This window comes from Scomber japonicus, chromosome 10 (genome assembly GCF_027409825.1).
Source record: "Scomber japonicus isolate fScoJap1 chromosome 10, fScoJap1.pri, whole genome shotgun sequence".
NCBI lineage: Eukaryota > Metazoa > Chordata > Actinopteri > Scombriformes > Scombridae > Scomber > Scomber japonicus.
The window spans coordinates 14,955,731-14,983,705 of record NC_070587.1 but is presented as its reverse complement, the minus strand read 5'-3'; the positions used below and the strand labels follow the sequence as shown (position 1 = coordinate 14,983,705).

Sequence of the window (27,975 nt, the reverse complement as noted above, 5' to 3'; positions counted from 1 at the left end):
TTTGGGGTAGTGCAGATGATGGGGGGGAATAAGATATTGATTTCATTTCAGCTGTATCTATGATTTACAAGAAAATATGAAAAAACAACACACACAACACAGTAATATCAACAAGTTATAAACTGTATATAAATATGTTATTAATTTTATATTTTTCAGCACTGACAGTAAACTGTTAACAATGTAATTTCTGTGTTTGGTCTATAAAATACCAACCATCCATCTGCATTTCCTTGGAGACTTTGTTGACGTCATCTTGTGAGCGGCCGTCAGTGAGGACAACCAGGACCTTCGGGACTCCACGTCTGGCTCCGGCCTCTGACGTGAAAATGGATTCTTTCACATGTTTGATGGCTCGACCTGTTGAAAGACAGAAAGAGACCCACTTTATTAAGGTGGTTTTGCATGTTTTGCTCCATCTACCCATTTATTTATTTTTAAAGATTTTCTCCGGAATAGACGCCTTTATTTGAAAGTAGAGAGACAGGAAATTATGGGAGTGTGAGGGGGGTGTGACATGCAGAAAGGTCCGCCGGCCGGGACTCGAACTGGGCTCCGCTGCATACATGGCATGTGCGCTTAACCACTCAACCACAGATTTTAGATTTTCCAGTTAAGGAATACCTTTTTTTTAAATTTGGAAGTTCATCACAGTAAAAATGTTATTTAATTGTCAATTCAAAAACTAATCCAATGCAAATCAATATACACTTATGACTGTGTTACCAACTATACAGTACATCAACACATCATCACCATAAATGTGATCTAATTCAAGTAAGTCCATTATGCTGTGATGAAATGAATTGAAACTAATGGCTCTATTGAATATGAAACATAGACAACAACACAATGCTTGGGTACACAGTCCGTTTTGTGAAATACAGTGGTAATTAAAAGTTTGTATTTCTGCAGATATATGACTTGCAACAAGATCAGATTTTCACAAGTCCTAAAGCTAGATACAAGGAACCCAATTACACAAAAATGACAAAAACGAATTCATTTTTTCAGAAAAATTATCCATTCTTACATATTTGTGTGAGGCAAAAGTATGTGAGCCCTTGCTTTCAGTAACCAGTGTGACCTCCTTTCACTGCAATAACTTCAACCACATGTTTCTGGTAACTGTTTATCAGCCCTGCACATCAGTTTGGAGGAATTTTAGCCCATTCCTCCTCACAGCACAGTTTCAACTCAGGGATGTTGGATGTTTTTTTTGCATGAACTGATCACTTCAGGTCCTTCCACAATAATTCTATAGGATTAAGATCAACTCCTTGCAACTCTGCCATACACACAATGGATTGTTAATGTTCTCTTGATGGTGGATTCAAGAACACTGCAGTCTTTGTTTCCTAGATGTTATTGTGGGGTCCCTTCTGATCTCAGACTCTACATACCTTGCTCTTGGTGTGATCTTTGTTGGTTGACCACTCCTGAAGAGGGTCAACCAACAAATATTTGTACACGATCTGCCTGACAGACAAATGGTAGAGTCAAAACTCAGTAGAAATATCCCTTTGTAACCTTTCCCAGTCTGGTGAGCATCAACAACTCATCTTCTAAGGTCCTCAGGAATCTGCTTTGTTCGAGCCATGACACATTACCACAAACCTGTGCTGCAAAGATCTTTAATTAAGGCAGGATCTTCCGGAAACACCCCTGATTGTCATCCATTTGATTGAAACACCTAACTCTAATGTCCCCATCAAATGAATGACAGTCTGATCATGTTTTAGGTCATATTATGCAGAAATAGCAGCAAATTCTAAAGGGTCACAAATGTTCAAGCAGAACTGCTGGTATGGTTCTTCATTTAGCATTCAGACCCTTGCCTCACTGATCTTCCTATATGAAATTTAACATGTTTTTTTAACAGTGAGGCTGGATGGTGACACATGTTTGGCAGACCAATTTTATTGGAAGCACAGATGTCTACATTAACAATCTAAAAGATGAATGAATGCTTATAACCTCGACTACAATTTTAATGTGGTCGCTAATTAAAAAGCATGTATTCCACTGACATTAATAAAATACATGATTGAGTCCATAATTATTACATGACAATGAGTGACCTAAATGCCTCTGAATCCAGATTTAGTCTGAGTGTCCATTACCATTTAGACAAAGTAAGAAAATAGACAATGTCCAAAGTATTTAAATGAGACTTAAATGTTGAGATGGGACCAGCTAAGATGGAAAGCTAAAAATATATGATCTTTTGACAGTGTGCAATCGACAGCTAGACTTAATCATCAATAAAAAGATGTGTCAACTACTTGTCTCTGAACACCTGCTGTATGAATAAGATTTTGCTATAAGGACCTTAAAAAAGTTTATTAATCATCAATAATTTGCTGAATTACTGAGTTACTATATTGTATTCATACAAGGAGACAGGATTAGACAGGATCTTGCTCCACTTCTCCTTTTCAGCATTGGTATTTTTTCATTCAAACATTGTGTTTAAGATATGTTTATATATTTCTTGAGAAGCACTCATCTGAACAACTTAACAATCGACACTGCACTTACTTGGGTCACCAGCAAATGAAATGAAAAAACATGCATACAGACAGACAGAAGTTCCTTGCTTTATATAGAAGATTTATATTGTTCTATTTGCCCCCAAACAACTGTGTGCAGATGGAAGTGAATATTGTTTTCAATGCCAAAAATATGGTAAAACAGAGCATTCAGCATTTTGTCTTTCAGGCCTTGATTGATCAGTTAAGTATTAACCCTTATATTCACCCTTTGGTGTCACACAATGCATTTTATTTCTATTTTATTCCAGTTTTTGCATATTGTCCATCACGATTTGCATTATAGTTCATACAGTTCATCTACACATCTCCACCTGACCTTTTGATAATTAAATGGACGATCACCGCCATTAATCCTCCAAACTCTCTCTGTCCTTTAACACTTTCTCTCCTCTCACTTTTCTTATGTTTTCAACAATGCTTCTGAGTTATTAAGAGAGGTACTAAGTGTCAGGACACTGCCTCCAAAAATAATGCCAGATGAAGCAGCAAATAACCCAGAAGATGACTGATATGTTTAGTGTAAATGGCTCTATAGAATACACCCATAAAGTTGGAATAATTTTGGTTTCAGACACCATCCTTTATTCTTATTTAAATGTTCATTGAGATATGTTTGGAAGAGATTGATTAATAAAGTTTTGAGAAGATATACACTTTATTTGTCAAGAATGAATCACATTGTCACAATCATTTCATGGAAAGAGGTAAAACATATTTTATTCCAACTTTATGGGTGACAGTGTATGTGTATGGTGTGTCTGCCAGATAAATCCTACCAGCGTGTCTCCCAATTTCTAACCAAACCACAATCCTGTCTCCTGCCCTTTTTTCCCTTGAGCTGTCAGTAATGACAAATGTTGGAGTGTTTGGCCTGTAAAGAGTTGTGTTGTCAGATATCTGCCTTGATATATCTGCTTCTACACTGTCCTATGATCACGCTGTGCGAGAGTGAAATTACAGCAGCTAGCCAGGCATGAAGTGAGACACAGGACAGAGCAGAGGGGAGGGGAGATGACAAGGAAGAGGGCTGGGGTGTAGGAAGGGCAAGGGCAGGTAGGAGGGCACACAGATGAAAAGGTGGTAAAAGGTAGGACTGAGGAAGGAGGCAGGTGGAAAAGACAAGGATAGTTCAAAAAACCAAAACAGAACAGAACACAGCTACATTGGTCCACAGTGCAAAACGTAGCCATCTCACAATTTGGGCTCATAAATTGTGAGATGGCTATGTTTTTTCTATGGCTACATTTTGCACTGTGGACCAACGTAGATGTGATACATTTTGCTGTGAGACCGGGTTGTAATTAGTAATCAGTAGCCCATCATCAATCAGTGATCCATCACTTTGAGAGTGTGAATCCATGTCTGACAACAGTTTACCAGTTTTCCCAGTTCTCTTTGAAATGATCATGCCTGTTTTAGCCTCCAAAGCCTTAGTTCATCTTCATCCTTTGTTCTTGCAGGAATATATTTTTCCTCCCAATTTTCTATGACTTCAGGTGAAGTCTGTATGACTAGGAAAAAACTATGATATTCTCTTTCAGGGGTATTATAAACTGCCACAAAATCCTCTAATCTTTGAAAGATTTCCTAAGAATAATGTGAAGAAAACCTTTGCGATAATCAAATGAAAATATACAATGGATTTTGAATGGTTTTGACAGGCAATGAAACACATTCATGGGGTCACTATTCATACATTCATTCCTGAGTTCATAAAAGACTCATAAACCTTGAGGTCTCACATAAACTGCATCACCACAGCTGAAGCAGGAAGAAGTCGGACTGGCTGCTTAAGGAGAATCAGAGAATAAGGCTGATCAGGTCCTGACTAAATGTGTGAATATATTAATGTAAAGTTAAGGATTAAAGGTAATACTACTTTACATACTGCTAGTCGTTTGCCTCAGAAATACTCACAATCACACACACACACACACACACACACACACACTTATACTGTATATACTGTACAGGGATACAGAGTCTTGCAGCAGCACCTACATTAAATCAATCATTCACTGAGTCAGTCATAAGCTCACTAATACCTTAATGAATAAATGCATAGTGAAAAGCCAAATCTCAGAATATCAACCTCAACACACTTTATCCACAACATGCTCCATCCCTCAAACTCGTGTAGGAGAAGGTACAAAAAAAAAAAAACACAGACTTGAATCTTAAAGAAGGCGGCAGTGTTATTTATGTACTGTTTTAAAATAGGTTTAGATGAAGTGGTTAATTACATTAATTGGCTCAAAAGGAGAATTTGTTCCTGTCACTTCTATAGTGCCATCAAGAAAGGCACACATCCCATATTTCTACAGAGGCTGCTCTGTGGCCAACTATTAGAGATGGAGGGGTTAGTAGGAAGCTGGTGAATAGTGAAAATAAACATGAATGGATGAACTTGTACAAAAAAGCTGAGACTACAGGGCAAAAAAAAATCTTTTGAACTGATATGAGCTCAATAATTTTACTGTGGATGTACGTGTATTTTTGAGTAGGTTTCAAAGTGCATTTTCAATGTGTTGGCTTGACCTGAGGGTTGTAGCACATAGAATATAAAGTTAGCTAGCCATTAAAATTAATAATATAAAAAAGGCATTAAAGCTGTGGGGTTTTTTGTTGGCTAGCGGTTGCTTCCAAACAGATACAGCTGCCAGAGGCTAAGGGCTAAAGAGACAGCAACCCTCAGTCATTTATTTGAGGGCTTTGGGGGATTTACACATAGTGAGGGGCCCTGACTGAGGAGAGTTTGGGTGGAGGGAGACATAGTTTGGGTTTGGAGGGTGAAAAAGAGTTTAGGGTTGTAATGTAAGCCTCAGTCCTGAAAGCCACCTCTCAACAGACCAGAGGAGTACTATGTAAGTAAGGAGGTTTAGGCACAGTCTCCATAAGTATATAATACAGTTTGTTTAACAGTGTTACTATATATTATATTCTGTAACATATTAGCATTCAGAAAATAGTAAATCATGGAAATAGCTTCATTAAATAGGTCAGGAAGATAATGACTACAAGAACACAAACATATCTATAAATGATGAATATGAAAAAATAATGGAACTCTTACATAAACTAAAATATCAGTAGCCTATATGGTATGTAAATAAGGAAGTAGTGAAGAATGGGAATTATGCTTTGGAAAAGAAGAGGATTCATTCTACGCTGAGGATAGTGTGCTCTATGTGTATGTGTATGTGTATGTGTGTGGGGGGAGAAGGAGAAAAGAGAGAAATTGTGAGTCTGTGAACATTTCCTTAACCTTGTGAGAGCTGGCTGCCTCATCCTTCTCTTTGTGCAGGGAAGATGAAATTTCATGGTTTATTTTCTGTTCTGCTGTAGTCCATACATATGCGTTCGCACGCACAAACCCAAGCACACACGCACACTCAAACACACACGCACACACAAATACAGTGCCCTGCCAGCTAAAACATCCGCTGTTCCTACCTGTTAAACCATAAGAAAGTGGGTACAGTGGGTAATGCAGAGAAAAGGGAAGGATGCGAGAGAAAGGACTTTGGGAGAAAAAAAAGTAATGGATGAAGAAAAATAGTACTGGGACAGAGCGAGAGGAGGAAGCTGAAGATGAGAGAAAGTAGGATCTAAAAAAACAAGGGACAAAAAGAAGGAATGATGACAGGATGAGAAGAAAAGAGGAAGAAAAGAGAAGAAAGAGAAAACAAGAAGTAGAACAGAGGCAGGGAGGACAGCAGGGGGTTGAGGTTGTAAACAGTGTAGAGGAGGAAAGAAAAGTAGAAAAGAGAGGAGGAGTAAAAGGGTTAGGTAGGGATAAATGGATAGAAAGAGAATAAATGATGTGTGATCAGCCCTGGAGCTGATAGAAAAGCTCAAGGACACAATTTCTCTGAGCAGACAGTGAGCCATGACCCAGACTTTAAGAGTGTTAAAGTGCTCCGAACAACCAGCATTACTTGTAAAGCCACATTAATGCATCGAGGTTACTGGCATTCACCTTGCGCTTACTAGCACAGCTGGACACTTTCACAAGAATGCTACAACAACTTCACATCCCCAAACTGCTTGTTATTTATTCTGACCCTAAATTAAAGTCTTTCATCTCTGCAGTGTGTGCTACTTTTAACAAGTGTCCTGCAATTGAGGAAAAGTAGCCTTTTCAAAAAGATATTGCACATTTCACAGAATGCTTTCTTTTAAGTTTTCTTGTGAAGATTGGTCGTGGTAAAGTGAGATTAAAAGTTTGATCTTGACCTTGGAAACATTTTCACCACAAAGCCCATTACTAGCTGCCCAGGAGTTTTTGCTTATCAGTCCCTCCAGTAAATTGCGATTTTGGGATTGAGAAATGAAATGAAATGAAATTGCCAAATCAACGGAGCGCTTCTGATTTGGACCAACTGTCGCATTTTGTGTCATGGTAATGTACATCATCACAGCGAGCATTCAGCAAGGATTCAGGCACGCATTCAGGTGGAAGATGGACAAACCTCACCTGCCAAAAATGACTGCCATAGACCGTGTAAAACAATTCCCAAATGCCTTTGGTTTTCATTCGGTTAGTCAGAGGAATACAAGTTGATGCATTTTTCAGACAGCAAAGATGGACATAATCTACCTGACACATAAAAACGGATACTTTGTAAAGGAAACAGTATTTTTATGTTAATGGATTTAATTTAACTGCATTATTGACCCATTTTATTTGGTGCTAATGTTGAGGTGAAAGTTTATTAAATAAAGGCTTGTAAATGGAATTTAAAGCGATGGTTCGGCATAATTTCGACCTAGCGTCATATGCACCATGAGGTCTATCTAAACACCCCCTCAGCCGTTCATTTTCATTTGGTCAGAAAATAGTGGAGTTAGAGCCATCAGCCGAATGGCTTAGTACAGGCGCTAACGGGACCACCAGTGTATCTCGTAAACTACCCCACTAATAATGTCAGGATTGTTATCAAACTTCTACAGTAGTACAAATAAGGTCTTTACTCATAAATCGATAGACCTCATGGTGCATATGATGCTAGGTCGAAATTACGCCGAATCATTGCTTTAAGTACAGTATTTTCTGTTTAATGTCACTGAGTCCATTATGTTCAGAAAATAAATTTAAAACCAGCACTGAAACATAGCTGTTTCTGTGAGGTGCAGTATGCTTTTTTATTGAAGGAAGTGATTACATATGACTCTTTATAGCTAGTAGTTTTGTTTTGTTTGGGGTTTTTTAATTATATTGCAATTTCTGAGCAAAATAATAATTAAAAAAACCCTCAAATTTCAGTTTCAACTCAAGTGTTCAGGGAAATTCCAATTGCCGAGGAAAACCATCTAATTACATTGAAAGATTCAGGACAGCTGCTAATGGGCCATGTAGTGGGAACTGGTTGTGGTAGATTTACACTGTGGTACTAAACTAATATCTTAAAGTAGCTTGTTGCACTGAGTAAACTATTACTAGATGGATCCTACTCATACTGTAACTTTAACTACGGCTCTGACCTGTCTTAGTGTTTCCTCCTTTATATCTGATCTTCTGAATAGCCTCCAGCAGCGCTTCCTTGTTGCCATGGGAACTCAGCTGGAATTCTGTCCGGGCATCATCACTGAACTGAGCAATGGCCACCTGGAGAGAAGAAGAGACAGACAGAAAGGTGACAGAAAGGTGAAAAAAAGATTAAATCAGATGATAAAAAGTTAAATTCACATTTCTCTGAACCAACAATGTTTCAGGCTTAATATATTTTTCAATCATCTTTCGCTCAAACTCATCTCGGTTATAATACAACCGAAATGTGTTTCTACATTTGTGTACGCAGGTTTGTTTAAACTTCCTCCAATGCAAAACACAAGAAGCCAAATTACTAGCTAATGTTTTATAATCTAAGTGTTATGAAGCCAAATGACTGCTTTGGTTACAGAAATCTAATATTTATCTCATTATCACCTGCAATTTCTGCATTCTGTATTTATTCCGCGCCAGCAGTATAAAACAGATGCTGTCTTTGTTTGCTAAAGGAAATACTTTAATTATATAAATTAAGCATGCTTTAACAACCCCACAAAGTGAATACTGTACAAATGTAAAAGTTGAGTCGTGCATGACACACAAGAAGTCAAATGATAACATTTTCATTGTTTAACCTCTGAGGTTTAATGGGTGAAACCAGTGATGTCACAGATTACACCTTTTTCACTTGGTCACTGCTGGTGGTCTAAATACTTTTTATACTGAGCATATAAAGTAAATGTTCATATAGGTCAAATAGGAATATTACAGCCTTATTTTATGCAAGACGGTAGATGAAAACACATTGAAATGTATACATCCAAACTCGGAGCTATAATCAATCTAATTGCTTTACTCTAAGAGGGGTGAACAACTATCATTACCTCCAGACTGCTAATGGTGCTGTTGTTGGCTCAGTGAAGCCTATATTTACCAGCCAACTTTCTATTTACTGTACAGCCAACTCTCTCACATTACAGCCAGTGTTTTGCTTCTGGTCGCCTACTGCCAGAGGGTCATGGGGCACAGTGAGGGTAGCAAACTGTTTAACATTACACAAATTACACAAATGAAAGAACGGTTTAGCAAGCACCTCTACAGTGTGACAAATTAACCAGCTGAGCTCTGCTGACATGGTTTAGCAAGGAAGGAGCAAAAAGACAATAGGGAGCTACTGCCCCAAGTCACAGCCTGGTATTACTATTGATGAACCTGATATATGAGAAACACTCTGAGGCAGTCATGATGGTAGAATTAACTGTGGCAACATGATACAAAGTATTCCCCATGGTGGTTTTTATACTAAGAATCAAGATAATAGCATATTCCAGTATTATTCTCATACCCTTAAGGCAATGGTGCTTGATCCACTTGATATTTGAACCAACTTTTAATGCTTCCAGACTAAGTTATCAAGAGTACCATTACTGCCAGAAAAGTAATGTTTTCAGGCACAGAACAAAGTGGTAGCAAATGAGCAGAGCTGCTGATCGAATGCTGTTCAGCAAGAACAAAAAAAAAGTACTTACAGAAAGTAAAAACTGTCTCACTAGGGGTGGTCATGCTGATTTCTCAGGGGATAGTCACAGAAAATTGGGTGAAATTGTGCTCCAAAGCATCCTTCCAGAATCAATTAAAACTAACAGCAGCAGCCCTCCTTAAATAGTAAATGAGCCAAACCCAGATAGTTCAAAAGGACAAGGGGTACATTCAGAGTATCCAAAATTCTGATAAGGGGGAGAGCAGTTTGGTTTGAGCAATACTATTTTTAGCATATCTGAAGAACGTCCATTTCTGTCTGAATTTTATCAAAGATCTACTGAATAAAAATCTAGTTTTTAGACAAAAATGTGAAACTTTTGTGCAGAAGTAGAAGATGAAATGGTTTGCAGCTTATGCTGGACAATGGGTCATTATGTGTAAATTTACTGTTTGTTTGAAAGTGTGTCGTGCATTGCAAGTCAGCAAGTCTGTAAAGTATGCATACCACTGCAGATCCTGTGTGGGGTTTGTAATCTTTCTCTCTTGGGGGATAATCCCACAAAAATTTGAAAATAAAATACATAGTATAATCTAGAGCCACAGATTACACAATGATATATATTTTTTTATTTCATCATTATTATGGTTTTAAGTGTGGATACTTTTGGCTAGACCCCAGACATCTGCTTTCTATTCTGTTTCGCATGAGCATGCATTTTTCAGGAGGAAAATGCCATAACAAAGAGAATCAATTACAAAGAAAGCCAATAAAAAATCAAAAGCCTACAGCACATTTGTATTTTTGTGGTCTAACTTATATTATAGCACTGCATAAAGGGCATATATATTCATTTTCACTAGACACAGACATGTAGACTTAACACAAGAACCACTGGCAGTCATAAATTTGAATACTTAAACTCCAGGAAGACTCACTGTAACATTATTCAGATCTACAGAGGACTGCAAGACATTTTGAATTCAGAAATCTTTCCCCAAGTAATCATGCATTTGGGAAAACGGGGCAAAAGTTAGATTATACAAGTAAAATTTATTGAACATCTTCTTCCTTGAGGCTCAAAATTCAATCTGAGGTGAGCTGACCTGGGTGCCATCTGGTCCAATCAGATCCAGTGATCCCATGGTGCTGTAGAGGAAACGTGTAATCTTCATGAAGTTATCGTCTCCGATGGACCAAGAACCATCGACCAGGAATGCCAGGTCAGCCTTTGCCTCCTTACACACTACACAGAACGACAGACAGACAGATTTGTCTCTGCATTTAAAAAAAGTAATTTCATACAGAATGAAGGTCAGTATAAGACAAAACACAAGTTAAATGTTAAATGTTAACTAGCTGTCTGAGTGCACACTTTCCAAGTCAGAGTTTCAAAATATTTTTTTCTAGCCTAAAAAATATGCTTACCATATATCAAATATATTTGTGTACTTTTTCCCCCCTTTTTATTAGCTCCCTATCCATATTCCTGGTCAAGGAGTGACTTTTCCCTTTGCTTTCATCCTTCTCAATGACTCTCAGTAGCCTTATTTGTGCCACTGTAAAGTTGTTTTGTGGTTTTAACGACTTTTCAAACTCCAGTTTTTTATTACATCCCAAACCCCATTCAACTGCTATAAAAGCCCAGAAAAAAAACTGTAAAAGAAGAGAAGAGAAAATGAAGTGGTGTTACTATTTTTCTTAAAGGAAAGGTGTTGAATATATATTATTTACTGTGGGTGCTCTCATGCTCTCAAATGTCAAGTGAAAGGTCAGCTGCAGAATCTTTTGACTACATGGTTTAACTTGACTGAAAGCTGTGATGAGACTTTTTTATTGTCTCTTCTGTCTGTTTTATGCTCTGTCTTGATCACTCTCTCCTCTTTCTATCATCCTCTCTGTCTCTGCTTTTATACTGGATGTCTTTTTCTTATGTCTTTCTGTCTGTACTGTGGCTACCTTTGTGTCTGTCTCTCCATTTGTCTCTTTCAGTCCCCTCTACATGTTCTTTGTTTTACACTTTTTCTCTTGTTGATGCTTTTTCTCTCCCTCTTACAGGTACACTTTCCTCTCTTTTTTTAGTTGTTGTTCAGTCCCGAGTAAAGGTTGCCTGTCATTACAGACGGAGGCACCGGTCTGACAAAGGTCAGACACAACAGAAATGCTTACGGACAGGCTCAGCAGGTGTGTCAGATCATGTCTGTGGAGTTTGTGTTGCAGGTCAACCTTTTACCTGAGCCCATCAGATGGGAACAGAGGAGGAGGATCATCGGTGTAAGAGGTGAAGGGTCGGACTGTGAACCTTTGTTCCTAATCTTCCAAGGCGTGTCAGGCCATTCGGAAAAATCCTCTACAGTGAGAATATATTGCCTGTCTTTTCTCATGAGTAATTTTCTTGTTCTTGGTTTAAATTGCAATTAATTGAGGTTTTGAGTCAAGCATTTAGTCATTATGATGAAAATGTTTGATAAAAGGAAAAGGAGAGGCTGTCCCACACTGAAATTGGCAAGCTCCCAAGCTTTTACTAATTCAATGTGTTAACCTGCGTGGGTCTTTGTCAGGCTCACAGTCACGTGAGGCTTGACATACAGACAATAAAAGACAGCTAATCCTACAGTTAGCAAATCAAATTAATTATACAAAATAACCCCTCTATTAACTTGCAATGCACAAAGAAATCACTTGAAGTAGCCCATGAAGTACAAGTAAAAAGTGTGTATCACATGTCCCTCATGCACAGCCTCTCTCTTTGCTTTTAGGGTTGGATCTTCCGTTTTTGCATGAAAATGTTCAATGATCTATAATATTTTATGAACTTATGTAATTACGTTCATATCATATTGCTGTTAACAGACTTTTAGATGATTTTATAGTTTGTTATTGTTTTAGATTGAGTAGCCAACACATACATATTGTAGTTATGAATGGGTTGTTAAACCTGCCATGTCAGCTGTCAATCACAGGTGCGCGGTTAGTGGTTGGAGTGTTTTGGGACTAAGCAGAAACCGTACTGAAGATGGGCAGCACTGATCAGGTCTGACTTAAAAAGCTAATAAACCAGCATTAGAGTAGCCTTTCTTTATTTTGGCATCAACTGCAGCCCACAGTGGCCTGTGTGTGGTTCACACAATAAATTCATTGTGGAATAAAGTACACATCTCACAGCCTACTGTGTGAGACTTAAGTGTGTCTTGACTTTTCCTCCTTGCTTACCTTTCAAGTCACGATCCCTGATTTGGTTATAGAACCCCCCAAATCCCTAAATTTCCTTCTAGGTTACTGCTAGAAGGAAATTTACTGCTTTTCCTAATCAAAGTCATTTCATATGAGGTTTCTGCAAGTACACACTCTGTTCCAATATCACAACAAGTTTGTAAATGCAACAACTTAATAACTCATAAATAAAATAATAGCCTGCATTACAACTTTACTTTTTTTTGCTGTTTTGTTTGTGTTTTATGAAACAAAATATAAGTGTAAATAAACTAGAAATATTAAAAATGATATACAGATATACAGATACTGTATACAATATACAACAACCAAAATAAACAACCAAAATTGGTAAAAATGACATTCAAATCACAAATCCACTTAACTTGACTTTTCGGATATGCTGACCTCATTAATCACTGACGTGACAGATACTGTAAGCATCTGTTGCAACAAGTTATTACTAATCTCATCAAATGATACATTTTGATGTCATGTTACAACGAGAAGTAATCATAGCACTACAAAGATTACCTACAACATTAGAAATGAATAAGATAAGAGTGTGTATGTTTGTGTTTAGCTGCTTGCTCACCTTCTTTAGCAGGTGGGACGGTGGGAGGGGGCTCTGTGACAGGGGGTTCAGTCGGAGCCTGAGTGGGTGCTGGCACTGGACATACCGACACACACACACACACACACACACACACACACACACACAAACAAGAAAAGACAAGGTCATCGATCATTGTGGCAGTGACAAGTGGGACCAGCATCATGTTTATCTCCCCCCCCCCCACACACACACACACACACAGACACACACACACATACAAAGTCAATAATAAGCTGTCAATGAAAGACAGCAGCAGCTTGTTCTTATTAAGCTGTAAGTTTTGTAATCCTCCTCCTGCCTCTGACAGCTGAGCTCTAGACCTTTACAAGGGAAAGATTTCTAGTGCAATCCGTATTTACAACCTAAAGGTGCACAAGCAATCCAGCTGCTCTGTTTTGTTCTGTCTATCTTTCTCTCCATCAGTTAACAGTCACACAGCAGTCTGACAGTACATCATTCTACTGCCTTATTGTATGTCTCTTCTCTGTTCCTTCTATAAGTTGGGGACAGCAAAAGTATTTTCATTAATCTAGCATCAGTCTGACCACAGGCTGTTTTTTTACCCTAAAAAACAGCCCCAGGTTGAGTTTTGCGTCAGTGCAGAGCCAAATACTTTGCACAAAGCAATGGGTTCTGTCAAACCGGACTACAGCAAGTAAATCATGCTGGAGACATCAGCAACTGCCAACAGAAGGGGCACGTATGACATTAAATACATTTCTTCACCCTAACGCAAAGTAACTTTTTGATCACAAAGGTGATAATTTGTAAACGTGCGTGGTGGCAAATGTCATTGAGCAGTAGAGAACCACCTCATTACAGTTATTAATGTAATTTCTTTGTCTATGATTAATTAAATGACCTTTGTGAAGTCACAGACAGATTGTATAAATTTGAAGGTAAATACAAACACGATACTTACTGTACAGTTTTGAAGTAATTTGTTTAAGATTTCCTTTTTATGCTACTTAATTATTGTATTTGTTACTCCACTACCGTTGAGTGACAGCTACAGTTAGCTGAACATCTTATGAAATGATGTACTGTTACAGAACCAGCTTCATCATTAATACTTACATATTGATGCATTTAAAGGGGGTGTTCGAATGTTGGTGGTCCTAGTGTTAATAATGACCCTATAATGTAATACCCTTATAATAATAACATTCTGCATTAGTTAGTCGCTGAATCAATTATTCGATCAATCAACATAATTAATTGCCAAATAGACTAAATATTCTGATGATCAAATAATGACTACTGAGTTTGGGTTTTTTTAGGTAAAAATTATAAAATCCTCTGGTTCCAGCTTCTTAATCATGACAATTTCTTTCTCCCTTTTTGATGATTTTCGTTGTGTTATGGACTGCTGGTTGGCTCAAAGCAAAACCATTTAGTTGCATCTTGGGCTTTGGGAAACAAACAACAGATTCATCAATAATGAAAATAAGTTAGTTTAGTTAGTTGCAGCCCTTTTCCACATAATGAGTACATTTACTTGTGATTCATAGGCATAGTTTCCTGATAATACACATGTACCTTCTGAAGTAAAATTTTAAATGTGAGGCTATTAGAAATGGAGTATGTTTAAGTGGTGGTTTTACTACTTGTACTTAATACTTCTTCCACCAACGACTGAACCAGCAACTACTGCTGATGCCAAGTTGTAAACCTTCTTACTAAATCTCATGCACAGCTGTCAACATGTGGATGAACATTTGTTGGGGAATCAGTGATATCCATCTATCTACCTAGAAGGGACAGTTGAAGAGGTTAAACAGATGGAGCAGATGGAGAAAAAGACACATGAAGACAGACTGAAGTACAGTATAATCAGCAAAAATGAAGAAAGGGGTATAAAATTCAGATAAAGAAGATCAGCGAAAAATGTTGATAAGTTGAAATAAATGGGATGCTATTCAAAGAACTTCCACTTGACCGAAAGGTCCTGAGGGCAAAAGCATAGATGAGAACATAATCATACATATATACATTATAAACAATGTATAAAACGTTTGCAACATACGTGTCATGTCGGTGATGGAGACAGGAGGGCCCTCCATTTCCTGCATATGGGTTTGAACGCTGCTCTGGTATTGGCTGCTGGGAGTGAGGTCATAGAAGCATTGTCGGGAAGCCCCGCCTCCCAGGCTCACTTCCTGCTTCTGGCCATCTGCAAGTAGAAAACAAAAAAAATCCTCAGAATAAAATAAGATCCAATGATCATCATAAGCTTCGTTTTCAGTTATTTTCTGATTCACATTCAAACATGGGTGGCGATTAATATAATCACATTCTTTCAGAGTTGAAAAATAATTAGCTTTACTGGATGAGTCAGTGGAAATACACCTTGCTGAAGGGTACATAAAGGCTGACACTCAGTAACCTGCAGAGACAAACTCAGCTCATCTGGAGATTCAAACTCATCTTGCCTCCACCTAAATATGCTACATGCAGCATGTACAAATAACTTAATAACCATGACTTAATAACAGTAGAAATAATATTACTATTTTATTTCATGATAACAGAAGATAGGATTTAGACACTTTGGTCAATCTGCATTTTTGTAGATCAGCAGACTTTCACAGGTCTACTCATAGCACCAAATAAAAGATAATTAGATGGTTCTGAAATTAAAAAAACAGTACAAAAACAATATTGTATCCACTGAGAAAGGAAATTAATTAATCATGTTATTGATTTCTCTACTTTTCTCAATTTCCTTTGGATTGCAAGCTGCAAACACTTCCACTTTAGCGTTTATTTTGGATAGCTGTAGAGGAACATCATCACATAAAACAGAGAAAGTTGGCAGCCTGGAAACTGGAAACACACACACACACAAACACACACATACACACACATTAATAGTTGTCATCTGTCAGTTTCATTAGTCTAATTCTATTTCTTTATGTGTCTCTCATCTTGGAGACTGACAAATTAGCTCCTCCTCCACACAGGAAACAGCCGTAGATATTACAATTTAAGCAAACAGCTGTCACTGAAAGGCTTCACTTTTCCAACTGAGAAGGTGTTTAAGCAGCTGGTTGACTCTGCATGGATTAAACCAAATCTCTAAACTCCGGCTAGAATATCCAGCCAGTGCTCACACAGGAGGGAGGGAGAGACAGAGATAAATACAAAGGAGGGGAATGAAAGTGAAAAATCTTCCTCACACTTTTTGCTGTCTTTTTATAACAGTAAAAGGTATACACATGTCACTTACTGTCTATGTTTCCTTTGAGTAGAAGCGGTTTTAGGCTCACACAGGATACTGTATACACATTTGCCAAAGAGGTGCAACTAATCATGTTATAGATAGCTGTACACACTGTCATTTTCTTAATACTGTGCATGTTACCTTACTGACAGACCGCAGTGGAACAGAGTCATCATTAATGTTATTACTCAACGTGTGTTGGCAAGTCTTTTTACTGTATATCTTGGTTAATGTACAACTTGGTTTACACAGTCTAATAGGAGCAAAAGAGACATCAAGAGTCATTGAATACCATTAATGTATTAAATGATATATATTTCTGCAATATTTTTAGGTTAATATCAGTAGTTTTTAAACTCTCAAACATCTTCAAAACCCATACAGGCAATACAGTATGATTATTCATGCAGGTCATTCTACTCTCTCTCTCTCTCTCTCCCTGTTTCCTGTCGGCATCTCTGCCAGTTACTCTCTTAAATATAGGCAAATAAAGCCCAAAATAAATCTTAAAAAAATCATACTGTATCATTAAAGTGCGTGGAGTTATCAAAACAAAGTGCATGTACAGTATAATACTACTTATCCTGATGAATGCATTAATCTTTATTTTAATGTAACACCTTTACTTTAGTGAAGTAGCTCTTTAGATGGTCTATTAGTCAGTTATTTTTACAGTGGTTTATACAACAAATTAAACAGTTATTTAAATTATAAATAAATTCCTTCTTAATTCTGATACTGTAAGGTATTCAGACTGACCCATTATTGAACATTGTGTGACGTTTCATTATGTGGCAGATGAAGTGAAGACAAACCATCTACCCAGTGTGTTTTTTCCCAGACCTCTCTGTGACATGATCCACGCCTACAGCACCAACAGAGTCGTCTCACTGGAATTAATGAGGAAGGCCACATTTTTTGTCTGCAGAGCTACTGGTGTCAAAGCTACAGTACCTTCCTTTAAATTTTAATGCAAGTGCTACAGGTTTTAAAATCAATTGAAAGCAGCAGACTTCCACCCTGTACTGTCATGTACCCATACCCATTATCCTCTCAGGTAGTGTAAGTGAAAACACATAGCTGCATTTAGCTCTGCTGCCTATGTTACCTTTTGACACACACTGACATTTAAAAAATAAACTCAGACAAAAGGTTTTCTCACAGAGGGATGACTAACCAAAAGAATAAGCTAAATTCTAGTGTTAACAGGTTTGTGCTTACGCCAAATAAAACCACATATTGTTAGGGTTGACCAGAAATCTAGTAGTTGGCTGCATAATGCAAACAAACACACACAAACAGTTGTAAACTTCTTTTCAGTGTATCTTTGAAAAGTACTGATAATGCAGTCAAATGTTTTTTGATTTTCATATAACTTTTATATAAGTTTTATATAAAGCTCTGCAACACAACCAATTGCCCTCTGAGGACTAATGAAAATAAAAATTGAACTTGAAATTGTTCAATGTTAGATTGTTAGTAGAACAGCTCCAAAACAGACCATATTCTGTGATGGCTTTGGAAAAGTTTTTATATATAAAATATAACAGTGATGAGAATGGGATTTTTGGTCTTTCACTGATTGATTTGATTAAAATTGATTTCTTTATAAGAGCTCCTTCTACCCTCACTCTTTTTTTCCCCCCTGCCTCCTTTTTCACATTTATTAACTGAGTGAGCTGTCCAAAAACCCTACTTGTCTTTATTAATCTTATTCCTGACAAAATGACATGAGAAAATCAGTTTTCTCCCATGTCGTTTACTGGCTGAGAGATCATATGCATATCATACTTGTCTGCCTTTCTGCAAACACAGAGACTTGAATGAGTAAATATCCTTTACAATGCAAATAGGATGACAGAAATATAAAAACACTTTTTTACTCAGTGGCTCATATCAATATGTATCCAGATGACTGTAAAAGGTAGGCTATATATATAACTAATACACAAAACCAAAACATGACACATACCTGTATGCATCACCCACAAAGACACAACGTCCTGAGTCCATAGCTCTGTGGTCTATGTGTTAATTATAAATGTGGGAGACATTTTTACAAGGACAGCAAATCTGTAAGGAAACTTACTAAGAGTTCAGAGTTGAATCCAGGTGATTCACCATCAATCATAACTCTGGTAAAAACATGTAAGTAAAGGAACCACCCCACTTGCTACTGAGTTCTTGCAATCAGGTTGTGGTCCAGACTTACTGAAATGCTTGAGCAACCTCAACTAGGGTGCTTTATACCGACTGGTGGAAATCCTGGATTCACAGAACCTTAATTACATTTGTAATTTACTGACTGAATCGTATTCCAGTCACTTAGCTGGCAATTGCCTTGTGTCTCACAAGGTGAAACGGTTAAACATGTTGGTATGATTGAGAGTGAGGAGAATGAGGAGAACAGCTTTCTGTCGACTGTGTCTTTGCGGTGTTCTAGGACTACTGCTTGTAACCCAAAACTCTTTCTGAATGACTCTTCTGTCTGAAATCACTTGGTGTTTTGTTTTTTTAAACTATAGTTATATATATATAGGCATAGGATTCAGGCAATTCAATTTGATGTTACACTTGACTTGAATTCAGGACCAAAAGTCAATCATGTTAGAGTTTGGTGTGAGCTGCTTATCTCAAACAACATGTAAAACTAATAAAAAAGCAGCGAAAAAAACAATGAACTAACCGTCACCACCTTTAACACATGAGAAGGCACAACATAAACACTCATTTATATGTACTTACTGAGTGTAGACTGTATGGAGACTCTGTATAATGTAGCATGTGGGAGAGGCTTCCACTGGACACACATGCTGTTGGGACGCACCTGGTAGGTTGACAAGCCAGAGACACCCAGGAACACTGGAGAGGTAGAGATGGCCAAAAAAAATGACAGAAAGAGTCAAAGAAGTCTCACTGATTACATTCACTGCATATCATATTAGGGTACAGACACATTTCTCAGAGGTAATCAATTGAATACTAAATCTATCAATTGACACATAAACGTGTTAGAATTGTTTTTTGAGAATATTTTTTAAATTCAATGGAAAAAAACATGAAAGCAGTACAACTTCAGTTATTTATGCTTCTTTGCATTTAATGCATTTAGGTCTCTCTTTTAGGATTTCACTGTGATTCATTTAGCATTAGTGAGTCAATCTTGACATAATATATAGAGTTTATGTAGAGTTTATATAATACATCACTAAAAAGGTTGAGTGAGTGTTGAATGAGAGGTGACAATAGTGTAAAATGTAATCCATTCACTGGGTTTGCTTGTAATCTTTTGGTTTTACATTTAAAGGTCAGCAGACAGAATTAGGACTGGAGGTTGGTTAAAGTTATGTTTATGAGTAAACAGCCTATATGATGCATCAAACAGTCAAGTGGCACTTAGTAGAACGTTTCTTGTCTAAAATGACAGCTGAAAGAAAAACATTTAATGTACTATCCACTGAAAGTTTGAATGATGGAAATCCAGTTAAAGTTGGGTAGATTTTTTAATCAGGCTTAATGTTTAACTATCTTGTGAAGAAACAATGAGACACAATGCAGCAAAATGCAAAACACCATGAGCACTGTAAATAGCTGTGGAGCTTGTTTGGTACTGAGTATCCAGTGTACTGGAAGCAAGCAAATCTCTAAGGAGCTACTCTCTGTCTTTCCTTTCTTTCTCTCTCTCTCATTCTTTGTCCCTTGTTAACAGATTTTGCTGATGGTATGAAATGAGCTTGGTTATTGTGCGAGCAGATAGCTATTTTATGCTGGGACCATATGGCAGGTGCCTTACTTTAAATACTAGTGAATAATGCATATAACAACACATCATGCCTTTCAATAACATGCAAATACAATGAACCTCACTCATACACTCAGAGAGACAACATGCATGGAAGTAGCATGCATGGAAGTTCATGTCATATGGACATATGTGAGCATGTGTATAAGCACATGTGGGTGAACACAGGTACATTTAAGTTAACACTGTGTTCGGCTGGAGGTTTACTTCCGGTATATTCATATAGACAAAATGGCAGGTACAAGATCAGTGAGAAGTGTCACATTTTGCTTCCATTTCCATTTTTTCTAAGGAGCTACTCTCTGTCTTTCCTTTCTTTCTCTCTCTCTCATTCTTTGTCCCTTGTTAACAGATTTTGCTGATGGTATGAAATGAGCTTGGTTATTGTGCGAGCAGATAGCTATTTTATGCTGGGACCATATGGCAGGTGCCTTACTTTAAATACTAGTGAATAATGCATATAACAACACATCATGCCTTTCAATAACATGCAAATACAATGAACCTCACTCATACACTCAGAGAGACAACATGCATGGAAGTAGCATGCATGGAAGTTCATGTCATATGGACATATGTGAGCATGTGTATAAGCACATGTGGGTGAACACAGGTACATTTAAGTTAACACTGTGTTCGGCTGGAGGTTTACTTCCGGTATATTCATATAGACAAAATGGCAGGTACAAGATCAGTGAGAAGTGTCACATTTTGCTTCCATTTCCAAAGTTTTGCACAGACTTGTTTAATAATCCAGTACTCTGTTGCATGCCAAGTGGTCAAAAATATCGACTAAATGGTTTGAGGGTATATATTTTCATTTCATAGAGTTGTACATTTTAGTATCAAACTTTTTTATTCCCTCTTTTGAGGAAATTCTTAATCATTATATTTGCCCCCACTTTGTCCGCAGTAATAATTTATACAAGTCTAAGAAGACATGTTTAGGTGAAATGGAGTTTGCTAAAGTGTAAATACTGTATATAAAGCCATATTTGAAACATATGAGAAAACATGAAAACATTTTTTTAATTCAGTAAAAGAGAGAAGGAGAAAGGAAAAGGTGAAAAGTGCAATAGGGAGAAGAGGTAACTGATCATTCTGTGGGGTAGTGTCTCATTTTAATTATCCAAAGGTCAGAGTGAAAGACATACCATGGAAATAAAGTATGGTGGACCATATGGAGATACTGCAATCATTCAGAAATTGCCCCTGTGTGTGTGTGTGTGTGTGTGTGTGTGTGTGTGTGTGTGTGTGCGTGTGTGTGTGTGTGTGTACGTATGTGTCTCTCTGTGTGTGTGTGTGTGTGTACGCCCATCTGCTTTCCCAGCATTCATACACCCAGTTACTGTACTTTCAACAACATAATTTCTTCTTTCAGCTTCATCAAATCAAATTTCTCTCACACACCGTCCTGTGGAAGACTAATTTTTGCTTTACAGCTGAAGTGCCAACACCACAATACAAACTACTGTATATAAAAATGCTTTTGGGGGAAGCGGTTTCATTTAATTTGATGGTCCTCAAGATACCAATAATTACCTTTTTATGCTACAAGCTAGCATGTGTAATTTATTGGTGCAAACATGCTAGTTGGCTACTATGATATGGCTGCAATGAATGCATTGTACCCAGGGAAATATGTTACTGTATCTCCCTTATTAGAATGACAAATGACTGAACGCATCTCCCTTAATAAATCAGACTTCCTCTACTGGAAATAACAAAATAAGAAAAATGACTCCCTTAATAAATCAGACTTCCTCTACTCGAAATAACAAAACAAGAACAATGAATTTAACTATGCCCAGTATAATTTGGAAAAATCTAATACATCTGAAAATGTATCAGCACACTGTGAATTCTTGCATCTAATAGAGAATATGATAATTTCTTAAGCCCTTCACCAACACTGTAAAATGTGACAAAGCATATGCACAAATAGAAAAGTGTGGGAGGAAAATATCTGACAGGCCAGAAAAGTATATAGTATAGTATAAGTTTCAATATGATTTTTTTGTACTGTATATGTATAGAAGAGGGTTTATGAAGAGCAAATAAAGTCCTCAAAATTCGTCATTAAGTGCCACATCAAAGATGGAGTCTAAAGTTTTAATACGGAAAGTTGATAAATCTGCACATCAGTGCCTCATATTTGATCTCCTCTTATGACAGCGTATTTCATTATGAGAGCTTTATAGAGACAGAAAGGTGTGCAGGAATTGTTGTTCATTCTACAGGGGGATGATTAAATAAGATGAAGGATAGCACATTACTGCAGCACAACTGAATTAAAAAAACTGTGTATGAAAAGGAGCCCTCAGTTAATTGTAGATGATGTGCAAATTGACTTATCACATTTACTTATTACCCCCTCTCCCCCCCAGTAAAAGGAAATTGCTTTTGAGAAAAAAGGTGAAAATCCTTTTTTGCTCTTCTGTGCATATTAGTGTGCATGAGAAATTCATGAGCTATTAAAATCAGAGTATGTTTGTTTTAATCCTGCTGGATGCTTCCCCATTTGGTGAGTCCCTTCTGGCAAATCAGACAGTAAGCCTAAAAGACAACAGTATATTTTAGAGTAAGAGGTGATGCAGCAGTTTTCAGACAATCTGTCTCACACACACAGAGACACCTATCAGACCATGGTAACTTTTGTGGACATTACATAGCTTTATTTATTTATTTTCCTGGACACTAACCCCAACCATCATCACTACCTGCCTACCTCTGACACTAATCACTGACCCAAAAATCAGCATTTCCCAATTAGGGACACAGCGTTTGTCCCTAATTCTGAAATTTGTCTAAAGTCTGAAATTTGTCCCCAAAAAGTAGGCTATGAAAGACTATCCACACACTCAGGTTTGCTTAAATCACTTGTGGAGTACGCACATAGACTGACCTTCATTTATAACATGCGGAACAATAATTGTAAAGTGTGCAGTGCACCACTTAGCTATAGCATACTATCGTGCCTGAGAAACAGTTTAGAGAGGAATCAATCAAAATGATCAAATTATTGGCCGCATTTCTAAATAATAAAAGTACAGAGTGTCTTCTAATAATCATGCATAAATAAGCTGGATTTTACCAGTGCAGATATGTTAATAATGATGCATCACAAATTCATCCCAACTTGTATCTGGTGCACACTTTTTTAATCAGGGCAAATCTTCCATCTGCACACACACACACACACACACACACAGACAAAGACAGTAACCCCCCTAAAAAAGTTTTATGATAGATGGTGACACAGCAATGCTCTGAGAGCTTGTGGGAGGGGATTAAAGAAAGAAACAAGATGCATACATGCCCTCACATGCACATACACCTCTCTCTCTCTCTCTCTCTCTCTCTCTCTCTCTCTCTCTCTCTCTCTCTCTCTCTCTCTCTCTCTCTCTCTCTCTCTCTCTCTCTCTCTCTCTCTCTCTCTCTCTCTCTCTCTCTCTCTCTCTCTCTCTCCCTCTCTCCCTGACAGTCTATTTGTTTTGGATGGGAGAAGCGAGAAGCCAGCATTAGGTCTTGCTGCACCTACTGATACCAAATCTATATGCAAAAGGGATTGTTCTCGCTGGCTGACTGGGAAATATTAATATCCCTCTGTCTATCTGTGTGTTTGCTAAAGTCTCAATGGAAATTAAAGCAAATGGTATCAGCAGGCAGTTAATATGCATGTAGTACATTCCTCACTTCCCTCTAACTAGTTTGGATTTCGGTTATTGTTGCCTTGGTCTCCTTCTAATAGACACACTGTCCTTTCTGACAAATCTAGACAGAAAACTTAAGATGACAGTGACTTTCCCACTAAAGCTTGTTTTGACTCATTTTGAATATAGGTATGACCTTCAAATGAAAATACGGTTATCTTCAGGGACAGTTCAATTTAATATTACATTTAAGTTGTCTTTTTTTTTTTTTTTTTACAAACCTCATTATCAGTAACCATTTGTCTCCTCAATTTAACAGCGAGACAGACTTTTCCATTTATAGTCATGCCAATACATATTACATTTTTTCCCCACAATGTCTACAGTGCCAAGTTTCATATATATGAAGGAAAATATGAAGCATTGATTCCACGTATAAACCAAATAATAAGTGATGCTTACATGTCTTAGCATTCTGTAGCAGTGGTTCACTTTGTCCTGCAGGGTAGGAAGCTGATACTTGGACACTGTACTCGATCCCACTTAGTAGATTAAGGAGGACGATGGAGTTCAAATCCTCGCCTACTGTTGTCTCCAAAACTGGCCCCGGAACTGAGAAAGACACACAGATGCAAATGTAAGCACAGAGGACATGAGACTGCATTGTGTAAACATAACAGACTACGCAAAAATAAAGTTTAATGCAAATGTTTGGTTAACATACATTCATGACTTTGTAGGACTGTTTTAATCCCATGTAGAATTGAAACTTTCTCATTCTTTGTTAGTAACGCTATTAAATAGATTGGTTAGTCCTCATCCTTCAAGCTTTTTCCACTGTAGCTAAAATTGAAAAAGAGTATACTAGCTGTACTGCAATTAACCCTTTTACATTGTTCTCATGAGTCACTTGGAAACATTTAAAAGTCAGCCAGCGACAGCTTGTTCAACAAATGCAAACACTGGCTAGACAGATGTCATTTCACCCGTCAAAATGGGTGTCAGCTAGAAATGAGAAGTCTGTTTTCATCTGGCTCTGTCTGAAATCAAGGAGCTATTGTTTAGCCAGGGCCTGGGTGGTAAAACTGCTGCACTGGAAAAGAAAGGTGGACAGGGCTTAGCTGACTGTCACCCATTGAGAATGTAAAATCAGTCAGTTACGAAGTTTCTAAGAAAGATAAGTTAGTAGTGAGGTTTGGTCCACTTAGTTTGACATTGACCACTATGACAAAAATACAATAGATTTGACAGAGTGGGTAGGCTACAATTCCTTTTGGCCACTGAAGCTCATTACTTTGTTCAACCTAGCTGGTCCGCTTAAAGGTTGCTAGGTTACAAGTAGAAAAGTAAATAAAGCTAATTGACACAAATAAAGATATAGTGGGTGTGCTATATTGAGATTTACAGGCATTATAGTGTTATACAAACACACTAACCTGCAGAGATACACACACATCCACCAACTAGTACACAATTTTAATGAACTATAGCAATGTTTTATTCCCCACTGTGGGCAGGAGCATGCTGCATGTACACACACATACATGCTAAGTCACTAAAATTAAAACAGAGATATAATAATAACAAACTTTATTGATGCAGCCTTTTCAAACAGCAGCTACAAAATAGGAAATAACATCAATCCTACAAGAATATAACAAAGAACCAAATTAAAACAGCAACATAAAAAAAATAAAAGGACAGATAAGTAAAGGAGGAGCAGCAATTATCTTAACAATACACCACCCACTGGAACACTGTTTAATAGTGTGTGTTTGTAGAGGCGTATGTGCATGTTTTTATGTGTTTGCTACATTAAGTGGTTTATGTTTACATAAGTATATTGTAGCTGTGCGTGTGTTTGTGAAGACATTCTCACCCACAGGGACTTTTCTTCCGTCTAAGACTCTCACTATGAAAACAGGAGACTTAATTTAACTTAATTCCTAAAATCAGATGAATGCAGCCTGTCTGTTTGAAGCTGGATCCCCAGAGACACATTTGTGTTTAGATGACAGAAAACAGACACGGAAACTATAAAGACTGGAGCCTCGTCTTGAAAGGATGAAACAATTAGCACTAGAAAAGTAGCAGAACAGTGAAAATTGGCTTTTGAAAATGCTTCAAGACAATGAATAAATAAGCAAGGGTAATGTCTTATTTCACTTCTGGATTGCGGAGGTTTTCTGTGAAGCCTTAAGCTTCTTAATAAAAAGAAAAAAAAACTAAGAAGTCAATAACCACAACATGCTCAGAGTATCTTGTTTTTTCAGCTACTAAATGTCTGTCACAGGCTTGTTGCTGGTGGGCCCTCCCATAACAAGCAGATTAGGATGTTTGGACAAGTTATTCTTCTTCTTGACAACAAAAAATAGGCTACCAATTCCTCGCCGTGTGCTTCTGTGTGAGTCTGCATGAATTTGTGTGGGATAGAAATATAGAATTTAATAAATGTACCTGTGTTGTACCTGTGTGTGTTTCTACTCTTATAAAGACCATCACACCTCAACAAAGGACATATTTTACAGGTCATCCCTGAGGATCTAAATTAGGATTATTGCTTCATTATACAAACAATGCTGAGATTAGCATTTGTTTCCTTCCTCTGTGTGTGTGTGTGTTTTTGTGTGTATGTACCATAGACGGGTTGGTAGACGATCCTGTAACCCAAAACAGGATACTGAGGAGGATCCCAGGTGACCCTGAAGCGGCTGTACCACTCTTCTGACACACGTATGTTTCCAGGAGACAAGAGGGGCACTGCCAAAAAACAGAGAAAATCAGAACATAGAGGAACTTCTCTGTACTTGACTTAACTTTTGATACAAGAAATAAGCACAGCAAAATATTAAGATGTTGGAAAATAAATCAGATATTCTACTACAGAGGACGTGCCGATTTCTTACGATTGTATGCATTTCAAAATTAGGATTTAAATCAAATTGAAAAAGAAGAGTACCAATCTGTGCAGGCAGTAGATGCCAGCTTTTGATAATTGCCTAATATAATGAGTGACTTTTGTTCTTCATTGCTGGAGACAACACAAAAAAAACCAAAGCATTGCACTCTTCATATATGGGTTGTGGAATATAAATGATGGTAACAAATTTAAGGTTTTTCTGTAGACAGTGCCAGGGTTGGTTGAATTTGTTGAGGTTGTATATTCCTCCAGGGACTGATTTAGGTGAGAAGAGTTTTCCTCCCTCAATCATGTGATATTGTACATCACGAGTGTCTGGGCTCCAATTTATCACCGTGTTACTTTCGTGAGATGAGGTTTTTATTTCACAATATGGCGCGCTATGGAGACCTAATCTAAAAAGATGACATATTTCATCTGACATTTCAATTCTCAGTACAAAGAGGGGTCAATCACTGTTCATAAGAGGTAATCAAGAGAATCGTTGAGAAAATCAATTAGAGCTGAGAAAATCATTTAATAATCTCATTAATGAAAGGAGCTGCTGTAATTATGATCGCCCTTCATTAAGACAATTAAGAACCCATCGGTATTTGTCAGCGCTTTAATTTATATTCTCCTTCAGGAACATAAATGAACATGAAATTACTGCAATGCAAATGTTCTGCTCGCTGCAATCAATTTCATTTTTCATTAGCTTTCAGTTTTGATGTGTTTTCCTAAACTGGGAGCTACATCTTTGTACATTGAAAATTGAGAAACCGAGAGTTGACCCCGGTGGTAAATCATTTATGTGTTGTGTGTGTGTAGGGTTTGTGTGTATTGTGGGTTTGTAAAGCTTACATGTGGCGCCCAGGGCAGAAACACTGATGCCATCTTGTCCGTCAGTGTAAACCGGTGTGACTGTCACTTTGTACTGGGTGTCTGATAGTAAAGGCTGGATCACTGCTCTCCTCTGACCGCCAGGAACTAACACCTAGATCCACACACACACACACACACACAAATACACACACATTTAT

The 27,975-nt window shown here is 37.5% G+C and overlaps 1 protein-coding gene across 1 annotated transcript in view; it reads right to left on the bottom strand.

The window, feature by feature from the left end:
- col14a1a (collagen, type XIV, alpha 1a) overlaps positions 1-27,975 on the bottom strand; it is a 123,252-nt gene that overhangs the window by 51,487 nt on the left and 43,790 nt on the right. Inside the window, exons 20-28 of the mRNA XM_053327605.1 lie at positions 27,797-27,929; positions 26,671-26,793; positions 24,496-24,645; positions 19,324-19,440; positions 15,382-15,528; positions 13,335-13,409; positions 10,633-10,772; positions 8,040-8,163; positions 217-360 (exon numbers count right to left, since the gene is read on the bottom strand). Of these exons, the coding sequence (XP_053183580.1) occupies positions 217-360; positions 8,040-8,163; positions 10,633-10,772; positions 13,335-13,409; positions 15,382-15,528; positions 19,324-19,440; positions 24,496-24,645; positions 26,671-26,793; positions 27,797-27,929 (1,153 nt within the window). The remainder of the gene's footprint in view (positions 1-216; positions 361-8,039; positions 8,164-10,632; positions 10,773-13,334; positions 13,410-15,381; positions 15,529-19,323; positions 19,441-24,495; positions 24,646-26,670; positions 26,794-27,796; positions 27,930-27,975) is intronic.